Here is a 19,070-nt window from a genome sequence, read left to right on the forward strand (position 1 = left end):
TTCTATGGATTCAGTTATTCACGTCTGGGCGCCATATGTAGCATGTGGGCTGGCTTGTTGGGGTTTCCGTCCTGCCCGGTACCCCACAGCTGGCAAATCCCAAAGAGAAATCACACACAAGACTCCATAAGATTATAAACTGATTGGCCCATTAGGTCAGGCTACTTGTTAACTCTTATAGCTTATATTAACCCATTAATCTCATCTATGTTAGCCATATGGCTTGGTACCTTTTCTAGGGGGGCAAGTTACATGCTGCCTCTTCGGTGGTCTGTGCAGGAGTGGCTGAGGGAGCTTCTGCTTCCAGAATACTCCCAGTCTCTTTGCTCCACCCCTACTTCCTGTCTGGTTGACCCACCTATACTTCCTGCCTGGCCAATCAGCGTTTTATTAAAATACATGATTGACAGAATACAGACAATTCTCCCACACCAACCATCCCGCTTGTGTGGCCCACTAGCTAAGAACAGTTTGCCTACTCCCAAGTAGCTGGATTGTGAAAACTATATGAGTTTTGTGTGACCATGAAGTTCTGCAGGATGCAGCCATTCCTGTGTGTTTATATGTTGCCAGTGACAGTCACTGTTGTGACAGAGAGTGCAGTCCACAGTATTTAGCACCTGTGTGTGCACTTACAGAGAAAGCCTGCCAGCACTGCTCATTTCCTGTAACATGGGGGCCTGCTCGTTGGGGTTTCTGTCCTGCCCAGTTCCCGCAACCAGTAAGTCCCCAAAGAAAATCACGCCGAGGTCTCCATAAGATCATAAACTGATTGGCCCATTAGCTCATGCTTTGTATTAGCTCTTATAGCTTATATTAACCCATTATTCTTATCTATGTTAGCCACATGGCTCAGTACCTTTTTCAGCAAGGCAGGTCACATCCTGCTTCTTCAGTGATCTGGACAGAACTGGGGAGGAATGGGCTTCTTCCTTCCCAGCATTCTCCTGTTCTCATTGCCCTACCTTTACTTCCTGTCTGGTTGTCCCACCTATACTTCCTGCCTGGCCAATCAGCATTTATTTAAAACATGATTGACAGAATACAGACAATTCTCCCACACCAGTTTCCTGTGTGTGCACTTACAGAGAAAGCCTGCCAGCACCGCTCATTTCCTGTGTCTCAGACTTACGAGTCCTGCAAGCATCAGTGTGTACTCAGAAATTCCTAAACTTTGAGTTGTGTTGGTCCAGATGCCCTCTTGCATTATCCAGAAGACATGCTTAAGAAACACTACGTGCAAAGTATCAGTAAATCTAGTTATTTTAATGATAAAGCAAATTATAGAGCAACTCGCTACTGAAAGTGTCGAGGATGTGCACTTGTTTCAGGAATTGGGTGTATAAAAGATGGTTCTTACTTTCCAAGTAAAGACTTTTTTTTTTTGGAAAAGACTTTTATACCTGGTAGGGTTTGAGGGTTTAGAATGGTAATGTTAAACTATCTTATTCTGTGTGCAATATTGTCTCTAAATTATGAGAGTTATACTTCATGAATGAACTGTAACTGGTAAAGTCTCTATTTGCAAACCATTTTTTTTTTAAGGTTCCATAAAAGCACCTGGTTTTCCTCAGGCTCCTCAGTTTTCTGGTTCATTACCAGAACCCTGGCTAGCTTTTCATTAACAAACAGACAGCATTTATTGAGCTTCGTCTGTGTACAATAGGAAGCACCTCCCATGTGATCAACCCGAGAGACAAGGACATGAAGAGTAGAGAGAGTAGGGTTTTCTTTTTTTCTAAAGTCTTGTTGGTTATCACTTAAGGTGGGCAGGCAATTTAATACAGGCTTTAGGTGAGTGGGGGACAAGAATGAACTTTAGGTCCTGGTGAATGGACCAGTGGGTTTTTTCTCCCAACTATTCTTAGCTACTTTATATGGTACCTAGGAGCTCAAATTTCCCATTTACCAGAGAATCCATCCCCCATGTCAACTTCATTCTGTTATATAGTCATGAAATTACCACCCCTTCTGGCACAATAGAGGCTGTAAAAAGGCCCTGAGCTTGGCATAATGTACTGCACATGTACCCATGTGACCTTTATGGGTGGTGTCCCTCTCCTGAGCTTTTGTAAGATGCATACAGGTTAAGAATTCCTTCTTTACCAATACTTTATGGGAATATTAGGAGGCTGGATGAAGAGGTTATTTGAAAGGCCTGGCATTTCACAGAGAGTTGCTATAGAAACACAGAGGGGTACAAGTACTTCAGAAAGAGAAATTGTTGTGTCCCATTTATTTCTTTGGGAAGCCAAGAAATGGAAGAACCAAATTTCTGCCCTTGACCTGTTTCAGGCTAACCCCAGATATTCTAGTTCTACTTGCTTTAGGATTGGGCTTTTTCTGAGGATCACAACAGAACCTCTATATCCTGAGGTAGGGAGAGGGCCAGTGAAGTGCTGCATCAGACATGGGATGGGGCACATGGACTCTTCTAAACCAACTGCTCGCCAAAGTTGCTTTGCTAGTGGAGAGGCTGTTGTGACTCTGGCAGATGAAGAGAATTTAAAATAAAGGCAAAAAAGGAACTTAAAATGTAATCTGCCAGGGGCTGGAGAGATGGCTCAGCAGTTAAGATCATTGTCTGCTCTTCCAAAGGTCCTGAGTTCAATTCCCAGCAACCACATGGTGGCTCACAACCATCTGTAATGAGGTCTGGCTCTTCTGGCCTGCAGGCATATGTGTAGGCAGAATATTGTATACATAATAAATAAATATAAAGAAAAATGTAACCTGCCAACACGTGCTCATTGGGAGTGTGTGGATTGAGCGCTGTATCGGAACCACACAAGAAGCACGAGCTTGGTGCCTGCCTCCAAGAGGTTCACCCAACTGGGTTTTAAGAAGAGCAAGTAGAAGAAGGGGTAGGAGAGAAAGACAGGCAGATGCTGACTGAGGATCCCAAATGGTACACATTAGATTAAACTCCTGTCAGTGGCTTTGTCATGAGAGGACATTAGATTTTATTGGAGCATTTTCTGCCTCTACTGAGGTCACCGTGTGTGTCCCCTTGCGTTAACAGACCGTGTCACAATACTTGTTTTTTTGGTTAAGCTGTCTTTGTACTTCTCGGCTGCATCTCATGTGGTCAGATACTCAGTCCTTCACGGGCTGATAGGTTTGGTGGCTAGTATTTTTGCTGAGGCCTTTTGTATCCATTTTATAGATCCTGTGATCTGTAGTGTTCTCTTCCTGTCATTACCCAGTTCTGTATAAAGTAACCTTACAGAATGAGTTGGGAATTATTCCCCTCTCTTCTGTTTTTTTTGGAAGAGTTTGTGCTAATTCTTTAGACATTTGGTAGAATTCATTAGTGAAGCCATCTGGTCCCTGGGCTTTTCTTTGTGGGGTTCATTTTTAATGCTTGGTGCAGAAGAGTATTTATAGTGCAGTCTCGCTAGAGGGAAAGACTGTTTAAGGATAGATCTGTATGATAATACTTATAAAGAAAAATTCTGCAAGGATATTTTAAAAATTGGCAGTAAAAGTTACCATTGGGTAATAGAATGGAACTTTGTCTTACATTTTTTTTTAGTTTTTGTTTTTGCTTTGGGGGGTTTTTTGTCTTTTGGGTTTTGTTTGGTTGGTTGGTTTGGTTTGACACAAGATTTCTCTGAGAAATAGTCCTGGCTGTCCTAGAACTCACTCTGTAGACCAGGCTGGTCTCAAACTCACTGCTATCTGCTTGCCAAGTGCTGGGATTAAAGGTGTGTGCCACCACCACCCAGCATATCTTATGTCTTTAAAATCTAGGTATATATCATTCTAAATAAAAACATTTTTTAAAAAAAAGCAACATAAAAGTAACTTACATTTGGCTCTTTGCTGTGTGTGTTTGCGCTGGCTCAACCTCCACTGGGGCTCCCAGTTTGGTGGACCCTACATCTGTCTCCAGCTCCGCAGATGGCTGTCTTCTATGGACACAGAACTGCTTGTCAGCATCCTGAAGATAGTACAGTTATGCACAGCCGTGCCTGCTCTGCCATTCCCTTTTCTGACCATCCTCATCTTCACCTCCTCAGTCAGTTTCTTTCCGTCCTTGTTTTCCTCTCTGAGCACATCCTGGCTCACTTTCCTTTTTTATTTCCCACAGACAGTCTGAGGGGAGCTCCTTTGTCCTGCTGTCTCTCATATTTTTGTTTTGAACATCATACTTAGCCGCCATCATGATCACAAGTTCACATATGCCCTTCCATAAAGTATAGTTCTGTTCAATTTTGTGTCCTCCCCCACCTCCAGCTTAGCACAATGCTTGGCATGGGGTGGCTGGGCAGTGTGAACAAACACCCAAGTTATGTGTTGCTATAGCCTGTTCTGAGGCACGGGCTAGTTTGGCTCAGTAGGAGGATTCATGCTGGGAAATACAAGTGAATGATTTTGGCGAGGCTAATGTCAGAAGCTCCGAGAAGACTTGGTGAGAAAACACTGGATGAAGTACTCACCATCCTTGCTTGCTAACAGAATGGTTCTGACCACTCCTTTACAGCGGTCTCCTCCGCACTGGTTCATCGCTGCTGCCCTAACATTCCTACCTTCTGTGTGTCAGGGTCGGCAGAGTGGACTTCTTGTGTTTCATGCTGATTGTCTTCCTGGTTGGAATATGAACTCCCCAGACAGGACTGTCTTGTTCACCAGTAGCTCTTAAACACCTCCAACATTGCCTGACACATAGTCGGTCGGTGCTTAGTTGTAATTCCTGAAGAAAGTCAGCCCTCAGTGAGTTAACATACTGTCTGGAGCTGGCACAGAGAATTCAGAATTCTCCAACTGTGAACCTGCTAGTATTGTGGCCTCTATGTGTGACCTGGCCTGAGGGCTGGGTGCTGGCGTGGGGGGAGGGGCAGAAGCTATTTCACTGCCTTTTTTTTTTCTCCTTAGCCAAACAGGGGCAAAGCCCGAGATTCCTCTGAGAGAATTTATTTCTTACCTAGAAAAATGTTATGTTGGTGACTAATACTCACATTGTACTGACTTCTCCCTTTCTTTCTCCACAGACCTTTGTAGTATTAAACAGAGGGAAAACTCTCTTCAGATTTAGTGCCACGCCTGCCTTGTACATTTTAAGTCCTTTTAACCTGATAAGAAGAATAGCTATTAAAATTTTGATACATTCATATCCTTTTCTGCGCCAGGAGTGAGTGCTGAGGGCCTTGCACGTCTCCGAGGGTGTGACGACTGTATTGTATGCTGTTCCACCAGCAGTGCGGCTGACCGCAGCCACCGCAGCCCGAGGGTTAGGAATAAAGTCCTGCTGGATCCCCAGCTGAGCTTCTGCAGATTCGTTTTTTAAAGATATTACTGGAGTCTAGAATTTTTTTACTGTCTGTATGGGGGCTAATTAAAATGTTAACCTTATACTGAAGTCTTGGCTTTTTAGTAACTTTATTCCATGATAATTCAGCTTGTTAATGTATTAATATCTGATACAAGGATGTTTTTGAAAACCACATCTTGAATTGCAATAGCTGAATGAATGCCTTAGAATTTCTTTTTTCTTCTTGAGCAAGGAGCTTACAAAGTACCTGGTATTTCTCAGATGAAATCAACTCCTTGGCACAGAGGTTTAGATACAGACTGGATAAGTAGGAATTTTTTCCTGGGATTTGCCTTCCCCTTAAGTGGGAAAGTAACAGCCTTTACATCCTATTAATATAGAGCATATGACACATGACAAATGAGCTGGTGGGTTTAGCTCTTGGCACAGTGACTAAACTGCGCGTGACTGGCACTTCACTGAACAGCACTTAGCGCCATGCATCCAAGAGTACTGCATCCTCCAGAGAGGTCGCAGAAAACACGGTGCAACTCAGTGGCTCTTGGTTATGGAATATATGGTACCAGAGTTGTGAAGTTGTAAGGTTACAAGAAACAGATAATTTACAATTAGACGGTGTCCCTTTCAGAACCAGAGATGGGATGTGTCTTTCTCTCCTGTCCCTAAAGGATATGTTATTTTCCCCACCCCAAGGATACTCCAGCTATAGAGAAGAAAAGCAGCCAAACTAGAAGAAGCATTGTTTTTAAAATTCCACTGGTAAAATAAAGATGGAAATAACATTAATAAGAGGGAGTGAGCTCACATCATGAGCTCTGGCCTGATGCAGTCTAAGTAATTCCTCACAGTAGATAAGAACAGAAAGGGCTGAGAAAGATCCTGGATAGCAAGGGTCACTTCACAATGATCAAACTGACTCACCCTGTTACCTGAGTCTCAGGACTACTGGGCTGCAGGAGCCCTAGGAGTCTCTACCTAACAACGCCACACTGGTTTTCAGGCGAGACACATTTAATGCACAATTGACTGGTCTGTTGCTCAGAAGATATCCAGCCCCTGGGAAGACCCTGGAGGAAAAAGCCATCAACTACCTCTAGATTTTCAAATGACTAATTATTCAGGATAATTAACAGTACATAAATCTTGGGGGAAAGTATAGATTTACTTTCTCTGGTGTCCTTGGGGTCTTTGGTGATTTCTGGGTCCTGTTCACAAAAGGTTAAGTATTTAGGGTATTGCTCCATAATTGGCATGGAAAGTGGCAAGTTTATCCAAAACTGGTGGGGCAGTGGCAGTCTTCTAGGGAGGGAAAGGGCTGTCCAGCCCACCTACCAGTCAACTGGGATGCCCTGCTTCCCTCCTCCCTTTGTCTTTTCCTCTCCTGTGTCTGTCCCCCCTCAGCCTGTCGATTAAGATCTCATGAGACCTGGAATGAATGGGTCAGGCCGGATTTAGTAGAGCCCTTAACTCTTCTCTACAGTCTTCAGCATGATCATCATGTGCACTATCCTGACCAACTGTGTGTTCATGACCTTTAGTAACCCGCCCGACTGGTCGAAGAATGTGGAGTAAGTGGTCCTTCCTTTGTTTGCTTGTTTAGCTTAAAGACTTCAAGGTGTTAGGGGTGGGGCCACTGAAGATAATGTAGAATTCAGGAAATAGCCTTAGAATGAATTCTAGGAAGCCAGACAGCTCTGGGAGGGATTGCCCTTCCTCACTAGCAGGGGCTTTTACTATCCTGTGCCCTCCTTCCTCTGGGGGTCTCCTTGCCTGTCCCTGCCCTGGGTGGAGCACCAGTCAGGCCCTAGTGTAGCACCCCAGTTGCTGAGGGCATGTCAGCAGCTTCGGTCGGGTGCTCTTTGCTCCCCAGCTCTGTCTGTGTGGCAAAGCTACACCTCAGGCAAGTGTTACCTAAAAAGGTTTATCAAAAGTTTCTGCTGGGAATAACCTCAGCTGTCTGCGTCCTTACAGGTACACATTCACAGGGATTTACACATTTGAGTCACTAGTGAAAATCATCGCAAGAGGTTTCTGCATAGACGGCTTCACCTTCTTACGAGACCCATGGAACTGGCTAGACTTCAGTGTCATCATGATGGCGTGAGTTCCGTGCTTATTTTACTCTTTTCTGTATGACTGCATATGCGTGTGGGCGTGCGTGTGCATGTGTGGGCGTGTACCTGTATGCTTGCATGATGGTGCAAGTGAATGTGAGTTTGTGTGCTTAGCAGAATGGAGAATCTTTTATTTTTTGAGATAGTCTCAGATAGCACAGGTTATCCCTGAATTCACCATACAGCTGAGGCTGCCTCCAACTCCTGCTCCTCCTACCTCTTCTCCCAATGCTGAGACTGCAAACTTATACATGACACCTGGCTGCAGAATGGGAATTCTTGGGTAAATGCATCTTGCCCATGGGTTTTTTAGTATGGCTCTTGCTTGCCAGCTCCTCTCAGTTCTCAGACAGCAGCGCGTTCATGTGGGTAAAGGGAAGCCTCAGAGCTGGGAGGCCAGTAGGCAGTGGTTCCCTGCCCTCAGAGTTATCTCCTCTATAACACTGACCAAAGTCCTCACACCCATCTAGAGGGCCTCTGTAAAGGCACGAACTATTTTGGGTATAAACTTTTGGCTGAAAATGCATTTAAGGTCTGACTCAAATCAAGAGCCAAAGTATCTGGGTTGGCACATTCAGGAAAGTTTCTAAGCAGCACCACCAGCTCTTGCCAGAGGCACCGTGGTTCACCATTGTGTGCTCACTGCGCCCGACGGTCTGGCTTCAGCTAGGTACAAGTTTCTGTTTGAGAAACTTAGCTGAGGATCGAAGAGTTAGATGGCTCTAGTATTTTTATTTCTGTGTTAAGAAAGTGTGCCGTGGGCCGAGGGGACCCTTGGAGTGGGACATCGGCTGTGTGTGGAAAGATGTGAGAAAGGAGAAAAACGTTTGCATGTGTGTGGGCCTAAACATCGGAAGGAGATGCAGTTCCACCATGAGGTGTGACTGAGGGGTATGCACCAAGTGCCTGAAACTGGAACTGACTTTCACTTCTATGAAGACAATCTCTACTCTCTAGAGTTATAAAGCATACATTGGTGTGCTTTCAAAATATGTGTCCTTACCAGGCACAGACCTGGTGATAAAATGGGCTTATACCTCAGTTTTTGCTCTGATCTCATGATCTGGATTTTTTTTTTTTTTAGCCTTGCTTTTAAGTGTCATAGGCTAAACCCTCACCTGTAGACTTGGCTGTAAACATAGACCACCCGGTCCTGGAGAAGCCATAGATGCTGCCGTGGGGGCACTTGCCCAGTCAGCCGGGAATCACTCTGATACGAGTTTGTTTTTGTGAGGCTCCTGCTATAAAAAGTTGTCTCTGTTTCTTAGGAAATTATTCACAGAACTGGGTACATAAGTCTTTGCTACCTCATGGCCTTTCCTGCTTGCTAAGAAAAAGTAAACGGGCTGACGGTAATGTCATTCTGAAATCCACATACCACACACTGATCCAAGAGCCTGAATCTCAGAATGCCCTAATCTGTCAGTTCTCTAGAATATACTTTTGAATTCTTTTTGCCCATTTTTTAAAAGATGTGTTTCTCACACGTTTATATTAAAAGAAATTTTTTTTCAGGGAAACAAAATAAAACCATAATTTGTACATAAGACCCTCACTTGCCCCATTCTCAAACCCTCCCCGAGTGGTTCCGTTACAAGTCACCTTTGGTTTGATTCTGCAGGTATATAACCGAGTTTATAAACCTAGGCAGTGTTTCAGCTCTGCGCACTTTCAGGGTACTGAGGGCTTTGAAAACTATTTCGGTAATCCCAGGTAAGATGGCCCGGGGTTGGTGTCAGGTGTTGGGTTAGGGCCCTGATGTGACGTATTGTACTTTTTGTTTTGTTGTGGTTTTGTTTATTTCCTTTGGTGTTTGTGTTGTGTCTGTGTTTGTCATTTGTGTCTGTGTGTGACCTCCCTTACTACAGATATGTGACAGAGTTTGTGGACCTGGGCAATGTCTCAGCGCTGAGAACATTCAGGGTTCTCCGAGCTTTGAAAACTATCTCTGTCATTCCAGGTGAGCAAATGCGTGCGCAAGACTGGTTTTGCTGTACCCCTATTTTCTTCCACTCATTTTGTCTGCCACATTTGAGTCTGGTATTGGCGCTTTTGATATGACCTTGCACTCTGCATGCCTTCCCTACGCAGTGTTCTCTGGAATGGCCCTCTGGTCCCTAGGCAGGCTTCTCTGACCATGCTTGCCAGGCATGCAGTGCTCATTCCATTCATGCTTCTGAGAAAAACCACGCTTACAAACCCTTTCAACCACCCCAAGGAGGACTGTAATGGAGCGAGCTGTGGCTTTGTGTAGGAATCATTTGAATCATGGCCTCATAGAATTACCGTGACTTTATATCCACGCTCATCCCATTGCTTGTGATCCCAGAGTTTCTGTAGCATGGTTTGCCAATTGCATGCTATTCAAAGACATGTACTTTTACTGCTGCCATACTAATGTAACCATTTAATCAACCTAACCAGTTAACTCATCACTTCAGACTAGTTAAGGTTTAAAAGTCTTGGAGTTAGTGAGCCAAATGTTAATAGTCACTGTCTCTCATACTCTACGACTGTCCTCGTCAGTAGAGTGAAACTCAGCAGCTATCTGCTGTAAGTAGATGAGGGATCACTCTCAAATGTAAACTGCAGCGAAAGCACGTACAGTGCCATTGTAAAGTCAAAGGTACAGTATCAGCAAAAGCCAAGACACTTGAGGGGACAAAAGAAAGCAAGAGAGTGACTTGAAAAGTAGTTGAAGGACAGTCTCTTGAAAACATTTGCCTTTCGCTCTTCCTTGCCTGGTTTAGCTAGCCCAGTGGTTCTCAATCTCTTGAAGGTTTGTGATCCCTTTGAGACTCAGACACCCTCACATCCCGCATCCATCCGTGCAGCTCAGGTTAAGATTCCATAATTGAAAGCATTGCAGCTGGAGGACGGCCTTTCTAAGAACCAGCCTTGAAATCCTGAAGGAGCCTCAGGGCCCTGAGCCCTTAGGCAGGCCTTGTTCATTTCCCTTTGGTCTCTTTCCTCCTCTGGCCCCTGTAAACATGACCCCATGTTTCCTGTTCATCTCTCCAAGCGCACTGCAAGGCATCTGTCTCTTTATGTTCCTGTGATCTCAAACAGTGGACAGCTGTGTTCTGCTCACTAACTGGGGCGGCAGATGCTGTCTCTCTCTAGCCTGACTTGTCACTGCTGTTCTTGTCCCTTCTGTAGGCTAACTTTGGAGCATGGCATCTCTGCAAAGTAATTCTTGTCAGGTTACTTATTCTCTCTGTGTGTGTGTGTGTGTGTGTGTGTGTGTGTGTGCCTATAACACAGTGCCTGGTTCAGAGCAGTGCTGCATAAACAATTGCACTACAGGCACTTACCACGAAAAACAGATCAGAAAGTTTGTGTCAGGATTTAGACATTAGCTCAGCAGTCTGAAGTAGGTTCTCTGATTCTGATTTCTGTAAGTGCCGCAGTCGAGCTGGCTCTGGGGTGCTCGCTGGGATGGAAACTGACTTTAAGGGTAGTACAGCTAGCGACAGATCATTGTCAGCGAGTTCTAACCTGTGTGACTGAGTTCCGACCCTTTGCTCTCCGTTCTTACTGTTGAATGAGAGTCAGAGAAGCCAGTGGTTGGCCTCGGTAGAGTTCTGAGCTTGTCTGTCATTCCCTGGGGGGCTGTTGTTCTATTCCTACCTGCAAGTTATCCATGTTTCCTGCCAAGGTGGGGTCACTGTGTGTGTGACATTGGGTCTAAAATCAAAGTTACTTCGATTTCAGGTTGTAGAGCTGGCATACGTTAGCCATCAGTCAAAGTTAAAACCATGTATGCAACTTAAGGATTTTGCTCTCCACCTTCTCCCATCTTGGACTTTCCCCAAAGCAGTCCAAATTACAGAAAGAAAGCATGGATGCAGCATCTGCTTTCCGTCTCTGTGACAGAATATCTGATGAAAGCAACCTAAAGAAGGAAGGGTTGTTTTGTCTCACTATGTAGAGAAGAACAGCCCATCATGGTGGGGACAGTGTGGCAACAAGAGCATGAAGCCACTGGGCATACCGGGTCCAGAGCCACACTGAGGGTAGGGCTTTCCCACCTCAGTGAAAGCTGCTTGGACACCCTCGCAGACACACTTACAAAAGACCAAGCGCACATTCTGATCATTCTTACTTGATGGGTCAAGACCCAGACACAGCCTACTTACTCGTGGCTTCTTTTTGTTGCAAAGGCTTTACCTTTGGAGAAACAGTGCACAAACATTCTATGCTGAAAGAGTCACTGTCTTTGGGCCAGAATTGGTGATGTTCAACTTGACATTGAGCTATTCTGTCAGGAAGTTCATCTCTTAAATCTTTGTTTGCACTTTTTATTCATGGGGAGCCTCAGCAGAAGGGGAACATCTAAAGGACTCCATCAGAGGTATCACCTGCCTGCTCTGACGCAGGCTGTAGGACCAACGCCACAGTCCAGCACTCACCTCAGGAGTTCTCCTGTGTCTCCTGGAGAGGACAGCAGCCTGAGCAGAGCTGGAGTGGAGAGGCCTGCAGCTGCAGGCTCCTTTTCATTTCCGTCTGGAAAGGGCTCCCTGCATGCACCGCTCCCCAGTGCCCCAGCATCCAGTCCATCCTGTCCTCTCCAGGGCTGTGACTCCACATTACTTTTCTCCTGGGTAGTCCATTTCTCTGTTCATTCTTACCCAGTGAGATCAGGTAGGAAACAGAAAGTGGGTGTGGCTTTTCCTTCCTGCCCAGTTTTCACAAAGTGTTTTCTTTAAATGTATACATTGTGAGTGTGGCTGTTTTCCTAGTTAGCGACAGGATAGAAAAAGATACTCTATAAGACTATAAAATTCACTGACGGTTTCTTTCTTTCCATTTATTTATTATGTAGTCCCTTTTTTTTTTTTTTCTGAAAGGGTTTCTCTGTGTAGCCCTGACGTTGTGGAACTCACTCTGTAGACCAGGCTGGCCTCAGATTGAGAGCCCGAGCCTCCCCGCCGAGAGCTGGATTTAAAGGCGTGCACCTCCGTGCCTATGATCGTTTGCTTTTAAATACTAAAGTTTTAAATCTTGTCGCTTTTGTGCTTCTCTTCCTTCTACATTGCATATTAAGGGAAAAAAATCACCGAAATGCAGTGTGGTCCTAAGTGGGAAAGGACTAAGAGAGCAAGCATTTGCAGGAGGCAAAGTGAACAAGGTCTGCTTTGCCCTTGGGAGCTGCCAGCCTGACAGAACTGGGCGCTCTCTGACTGCTGCTGAGAACGAGTCCAGTATTAATCTTGTGGGAAATTAGCTCAAACTCTTAAATTTCTCAGCCTGTGCAACAAGCAGGGGAATACAAATTAACTTTATTTATAATGGGACCATCCCAGCAACAGACTTGACCCCAGTGTGCATGGCTGACACATTGTCTCCGGACAGCACATTAGCCTGCTTTGGTCCTTTATTCAGGAGATTTGGGGTTAGGTGACAGGAGGATTAAAGGTGGCTTTGGAGGTAGAGTGCGGTAGAAGCCTGCAGCACCAGCTTCTCCTGCTTCTTAAAGTCACTAAAATCTTCAGTAACCTCTTGGGTAGCTGGGTCCCACTGTCTTTTCATGGCCGGTAGTGAATGTCTGAACTTCTGTTCCGATGAGCACTCATGCTCGCCTCTCTCAGGAGTTCTCCCTGTCCAATTTGCCCCCACGTGGCTTCTGTTGCGCACTCTGTTGTGTAGGAGTCCTTTGCAGGAGCATTCTGCTCTGTTTTGGGTAATTGGTTTTCGGCGAGTGTCTTGCTGGTTCTGGCCTGCGGTGGTGTGAGCCAATGGAAGCAAGACAGCTGCTCTTCTCAGCCAGAACAGTGCCACCAGGAGTCTCTCCTGACCAGCGCTGGTGGTAGTCGGTGTGGTGCTCTGAGCAGCCGCTTCAGGCGACCTTAGCTGGAATGTAAGAGATGTGTTAGGCACACAGCTGCAGATTACCATTGATGTCTCTGTGAATGCGGCTGTGCTCTTATTGGCCTGTGGTGGCTGCTTCCAGGGCTGCTCTGCAGCCTGTATCCTTCTGCACGCCTCATGACACACCGCATGCGGGTCTCAGAGAGTGCTTTGTAGATGGCTGCTCGTAATGCTCCTGCCTAACTAGCTTTATCTCTGAGCCTCTGTGATGCAGGAAACTGGAATGCTGTTTCCAACTAAGTTTCCACTTCTTCTTAAAGCTAAACAAACTCACCAGCAAGATGATCTAAGCTCAGACGTCAGGATGATTGAGGAAAGGGCTTTTAGCTGTGTGGAATTATGTTTCCAGATTTCTTCAGCTGAGACATCTGGCTGACAGAGAAGGGACAGTAAGCCACCTGCCGGTGACAGGCCCATCTCTAGGAAGTGAGTGCCAGGCCTAGGGTGGGCACTCTACTGGAAAGCCACAGTTATGCCAACCTAGGAGATGCTAGAGACCCCCCGAGTTCCTTATCTTCACCCCTCTCTCCACATATCTGTTTCTTTTCTTTTTTCAAATACAAATTCCTTTGCTTTGTTAGGTACATCTTAAAATGACACAGTATGGCTCCTGCCTAGTGCTCAGCTTTATATGTTAATATTTCTGCCACATGGTCAGATAACTGTTTCTTGTCCTGCTCCAGATCCTATAGGAAAGGGTCTGGATTTAGGTCAGATGTCCACACTGATATCCGTAAGCACCAAGAGAGAGTCACCTTGTACAAACAAAGCTGCTAACAGCACACCCTCAGGGACAGGGACAGTTAGAGCTTGTGGCCTAGAATTTCTTGTTATACAGACTTGGAACACCCAAAGATTTCCCACCCTGGAAAATCAGGTCGGACTCATGGTGAAATTATATGATTTATTGATTGATTCATTTGATTTATAATAAGCCCTTTTTGTATGTTTTGTAATTTTGTTCTTGCTATTGTAAGTAGCAACATTCTTTTTGATTCAGTTAAAATAGCAATGCCAAGGGCATTAGATAATCATCTGGTATCCTGATAGATGTTTTTCCGTGCCTTTAAAAGAGGTAGCTGTATAAGTTCTTTATTTAAAAAGTCTAGGTGAAGAGACAGCCATTCTTTAGTGATCTACCCAGTTGTTCTGTTCGGCTCACTCTTCAGTCACTTAGATGGCTGAACTTGAATTATTGGCCCAGTGTAGACCTACCCCACCCTACCCAGGCAAAATATAATGAGTAATTTCCATTTTCAGAAGTGGTATGGAACTCAGTTGCATAATTCTGAGACGCTACGTGATGTGCCTAGCTGTGAGAGCACAGGCCGTGGGCATTAAAGGTCATTGGCATCTCATTTCTTGACTCTGCCCTACCTTTAAAGGCTCTGAGAAGAGATTTATCAGTTTCTCTCCTTAACTGCCCACTGCCGTGCGCATCCCATGGGAGAGAACTGAGGTCTTATGTTTGTTAGAATAGTGACTGACTGGATTTCTCAGTGCCCGGGCTACTCCCCAGGCTATAGCCCCGTGAGATTAAGAGTCTGAGTAGAAAGCCGTCTCTATAACCCAGGCAAGCTCTCTTCCGTTTTGGTTCTGTAGCCTCCAGGGAAGGCCGTACTGTAAGAAGACCCAGGTCTCTGCACACTTTAGATTCCTTTCTGGTTATCTGTAAGAAGAGAAAAATTCTCTAGTATTTACTCTTTCAATAAAAATTTATTAAACTTCCTGTTTTGTGCCAGATCTTAGACTAGGCACAACATCCGTTGCTGCTATTGGACTCGAGAAGAAAATTCTGTTAAACTTAACTCTAAGCATTTTAGGTAGTCACTTACAAAATACAGGGTCCAAGAAGCATGTCCAAACACCCATTAGATCATCATCACATAGGTTAGCTCTGAGCAGGGACATTAGCCCAACCAAGTCCCTTTGAGGGGGCACTAGAAATAAAATAATAACCCACGACACACACTCTGTGTCATATCCTGCATTAGATACTTTTTATATTTATTTTACTTAAATGTCTTGACAATTCAATGAAATTGGTATTGCAAATTTTTATAGATGAATAAATTAAGACTCAGACAATAATAATTAGCCTCATTCACAAGGCACCAGCTGCTCTGTTAAGTAGGAAACATGCTCAGTCCTCATAGTGGTCTGGTGATCAGCCACGACTGTCTCTTTATTTACGCATTTATTTCTGGTGGTGTGGGGGGTGGAGACCAGGACCTTCCCTGTGCTGGGCAAATGCTCTGACATCTCGCATGGCCTTGTTCTTATTATCCTTTTAAAGGTGAAAATGCTGAGAGCCCAGAGGGTTGGTTATAGTGCCCAGATGATCTATGTAAGTAGCACACTTTCTTAGGATTAGTGATGAGCCACCGCCCAGCCAGGGCCAGCAATGCTAGCTCACATCAGCTGTCCCTGGAATGTCAGCCTTTCATTCTTGCCATCAGAAGTTGATCAAGGTTGAGCTCCTCCCTAAGGCCTATGCTCAGAGTCTCCTCTTGCTCATCTTGAACGCTGCAAAAGTGTTTGTGTTTTGTGGGCCATGTCCTGTGATAGCCTGCTGTTGGGTATGCTGAGGATTGTCATACATAGACTCTTTTGGCTCAAGCACCATAAACCTATAATTATATTTTTATGTATCTCCCATCATTAATATCTTCTTATGCAGCATGGAAGTGACCATCTTCAGGTTTAAATTGAACCCATTGTCTCACATTTTAAACCTCAAATTGGGACTGTTATAACATAATTCCTTCAGAGGCATGTGCCCGCCATGCATAAAACTGAATTCAATTTCCAACACCAACCACAAAAATAAAATAAAATGAAATTATTTGTTATTTGTTACAAGTGTTCTCTTTTTAATATAAGACACAAGAAAGGTTACTGTAGCAAGCAGGACACACACTTTTAAATGGAAAGGCAAACTGTATTGATAACACTTATCTTTGCAGTACATCAGCATTTCTAGGGTTCTTCAGAAACGATATTGTGCCTTCTTGCTTCTTAGGGGCTTGTAAACTATTCAGTGGTTCCCTTTTTGACTTGGAAGCCTTCTTAATCCCTGGTCCTTTTTAATTTGTTTACTCAACAAATCTGTATTGTGAGTTAGGTGCTACAGATACGACTGTGGACAAGACAGACAGAAAATGAGTAATAACCATGACAGATGCTTCAGGGGCAACTAGAAGGCTCTGCTAAGGCGGTAGCAATGGTAGAAGTGGGAGGCGAGTTGGGAAGGCAGGGAGAGATCCTGGGCAGTGCTTTCACTGAGACCAGAAGGGGAAGGAGGAGTTGGTAGGGAGGGCAAGAGAGGGATGGAACATTTGGAAGGAGGGATTGGTACGTGTGAAGGCCTTGGGAAGGAAAGTACATCCAGAGAGGAAGGAGCCACGTGCTAATAGAAGCAGCTTCTTTTCTAAAAGGATTATTAACTTAGAAATGGGTACTTCTGTAAACTGACAATTCCACCTACTTATTCTTATTCTGTGTGCAAAGATGCAGTGGCCGTATTTCAAGAGGGATTCTATAGGAGACTTGGAGGTAGGACTAAGTGGGAGGCTAGGGAAAGTAGGGAGGACTTTGAGTTGACTCTGTTTTGGGGGCTCTGTCTCTTTAGGCCTGAAGACAATTGTAGGCGCCCTCATTCAGTCTGTGAAGAAGCTGTCTGACGTGATGATCTTGACCGTGTTCTGCTTGAGTGTTTTCGCCCTGATTGGCCTGCAGCTGTTCATGGGGAATCTTCGAAACAAGTGTGTGGTGTGGCCCATAAACTTTAACGAGAGCTATCTTGAAAATGGCACCAGAGGCTTTGACTGGGAAGAATACATCAATAATAAAAGTAGGTGTCCCCTCCACTGCAAGACGAAAACTTGACCCAAGATTACTTATCAGGGGCCACTGCTGAGCTACACAAAGTGGTCTGGGCCAGAAAGGCTTAGCACTGCCAGACTCGGCCTGGGATGCCATTCCCCTGTCTCCAAGACAGGACTGTGCAGAAGCTTTTTATCTTTATTTTATATTTCATTTTATTTTTAGTTAGGGTTCCACTGTGTAGCACTGGCTGTCCTGGAACTCACTCTGTAGACCAGGCTGGGGTGAGATCTGCCTGCCTCATTGTATACCTCTACCTCTGACTAAGCCTCAGCCCTTGAAAACCAAATGAACGGTTAAAATGTCTTCATGTGCACCCCTAAACTTCTGCTTTTGAAGTCATGCCTAGAAGCTCAGCATGCTGCTTTCCACTGCTGTTTACCCAAGAGAGTTAAGCATTCAGTCTAGACTGTACTTAGGAACCAAAGCTCTTGAATACTCGTAAGAGCTTTGCAGTAGCTCTCTTATAGGGACTCAGGTGATCTCTAAGACACCATTTGATCTTAACTACAGTTAAGGAGTTTTTATAACTTCATTTGAGAAATCAAAGCACTGGGATCTTATATTAAGGAGAATTTGGTATAACAATGCTTCTATTAACAACAACAAAACAAAATATCCCTGGTCATTCAAGAGACTCAAAAAAGTGTTGCAAAGATGACCGCAGGGACAGAGCCTTCTGGTTTAAAGTGGGACATGGCAGTAATGTCTAGTGCAGGGTTTTAGGACATCTTGATGAAAATATTACAAGGTTAAAAGGTCAAGTTGTATAAAGGAAGGAAGATCTCAGAAACTTACTTTAGACTAGTGGTTCTCAACCTGTGGGTCATGACCCATTTAGAGGGTCATATATCAGATATACTGCATAGCAGATATTTACGTTATGATTCATAACAGTAGCAAAATTACAGTTACAAATTAACAATGAAATAATTTTATGGCTGGGGTCACCACAACATGAAGAACTGTATGAATGGGTTGCAGCACTAGGAAGGTTGAGAGCTACTGACTTAGACCCTTTAATCCAATTAGCAGAACCTGGCACTCAGAGATGAAATTACTGGTGATTATAGCTTCACCTCAAGGGCTTTCGGGTAGCTCTTAGCTTTAGACACACAGGAGATCATTAATGGTAGGAATTCTCATCAGCTTTCTGCTGTTGAGAAGGATTTATATGAGCTAAAATCAATAGCTGCTCCTGCTGGCAAGCTAGGGACCATGCAACCTTATTCTCTCATTCACTGAAATCTGCCTATTCATTTCCTGCCTCTTCCAACTCTTCTAGCAAACTTTTACACGGTTCCTGGCATGCTGGAACCCTTGCTCTGTGGAAACAGTTCCGATGCTGGGTAAGTAGCTCACCCAATGTTATTCTTCCCTAATGTGTATTGGATCTAAGTAAGCAAGCTCTCAGTTTCTTTGTGTGCACTTACTGGGTCTGACCTGTTGGATGACTTAGATTTTCTTTCTGTTTCGTATTTGACAATCCAGGGTTGACGTTTCCCTAGAAGGTGGCTGCATGAGTAATCTCAAGCTAAAATCAAAGCTGTGAGAAGAAGGGAAACGGTGGCACCCAGTAGCTTACCTACCTCCCAAGGGCCCTCTCATCCTCATTTAGCACAGTTACTGTAATTTGGAACAAGGACACTGTCTCAGAGAGAGTTCGGCATCCAAGGACAAACCGAAGAGCACCAGGCCTGACACTATGGGGAAGGGATAGCATAAATTGAGATACTAATTTAGATTTAGCTTCTATTTGAGCTCTAAGAATGGTGCCAAGCCATCCAACTAGTCTTGGATTTCTCCTGCATGGCATAGTTCTAATAAGCTATTGTTATTATACTACTTCAGTACAGCTATTCTGTAAACACATATAGAGTGGTGGTGGTTCACCATATAATATTACACACACACACACACACACA

The 19,070-nt window shown here is 44.5% G+C and overlaps 1 protein-coding gene across 4 annotated transcripts in view; it reads left to right on the plus strand.

The window, feature by feature from the left end:
- Scn8a (sodium voltage-gated channel alpha subunit 8) overlaps positions 1–19,070 on the plus strand; it is a 168,311-nt gene that overhangs the window by 74,501 nt on the left and 74,740 nt on the right. For 2 of the 4 annotated variants that reach the window (XM_085678622.2, XM_085678620.2), the window contains exons 3-8: positions 4,995–5,112; positions 6,753–6,843; positions 7,247–7,375; positions 9,011–9,102; positions 16,892–17,113; positions 18,431–18,494. In XM_085678622.2, the coding sequence (XP_085534748.1) occupies positions 4,995–5,112; positions 6,753–6,843; positions 7,247–7,375; positions 9,011–9,102; positions 16,892–17,113; positions 18,431–18,494 (716 nt within the window). Of the gene's footprint in view, positions 1–4,994; positions 5,113–6,752; positions 6,844–7,246; positions 7,376–9,010; positions 9,103–9,257; positions 9,350–16,891; positions 17,114–18,430; positions 18,495–19,070 lie in introns of all 4 variants that reach the window. The other 2 variants (XM_085678621.2, XM_085678619.2) reach the window with 1 other exon arrangement.

Source organism: Myodes glareolus, chromosome 19 (genome assembly GCF_982192425.1).
Source record: "Myodes glareolus chromosome 19, mMyoGla1.1, whole genome shotgun sequence".
NCBI classification, from domain to species: Eukaryota; Metazoa; Chordata; class Mammalia; order Rodentia; family Cricetidae; genus Myodes; species Myodes glareolus.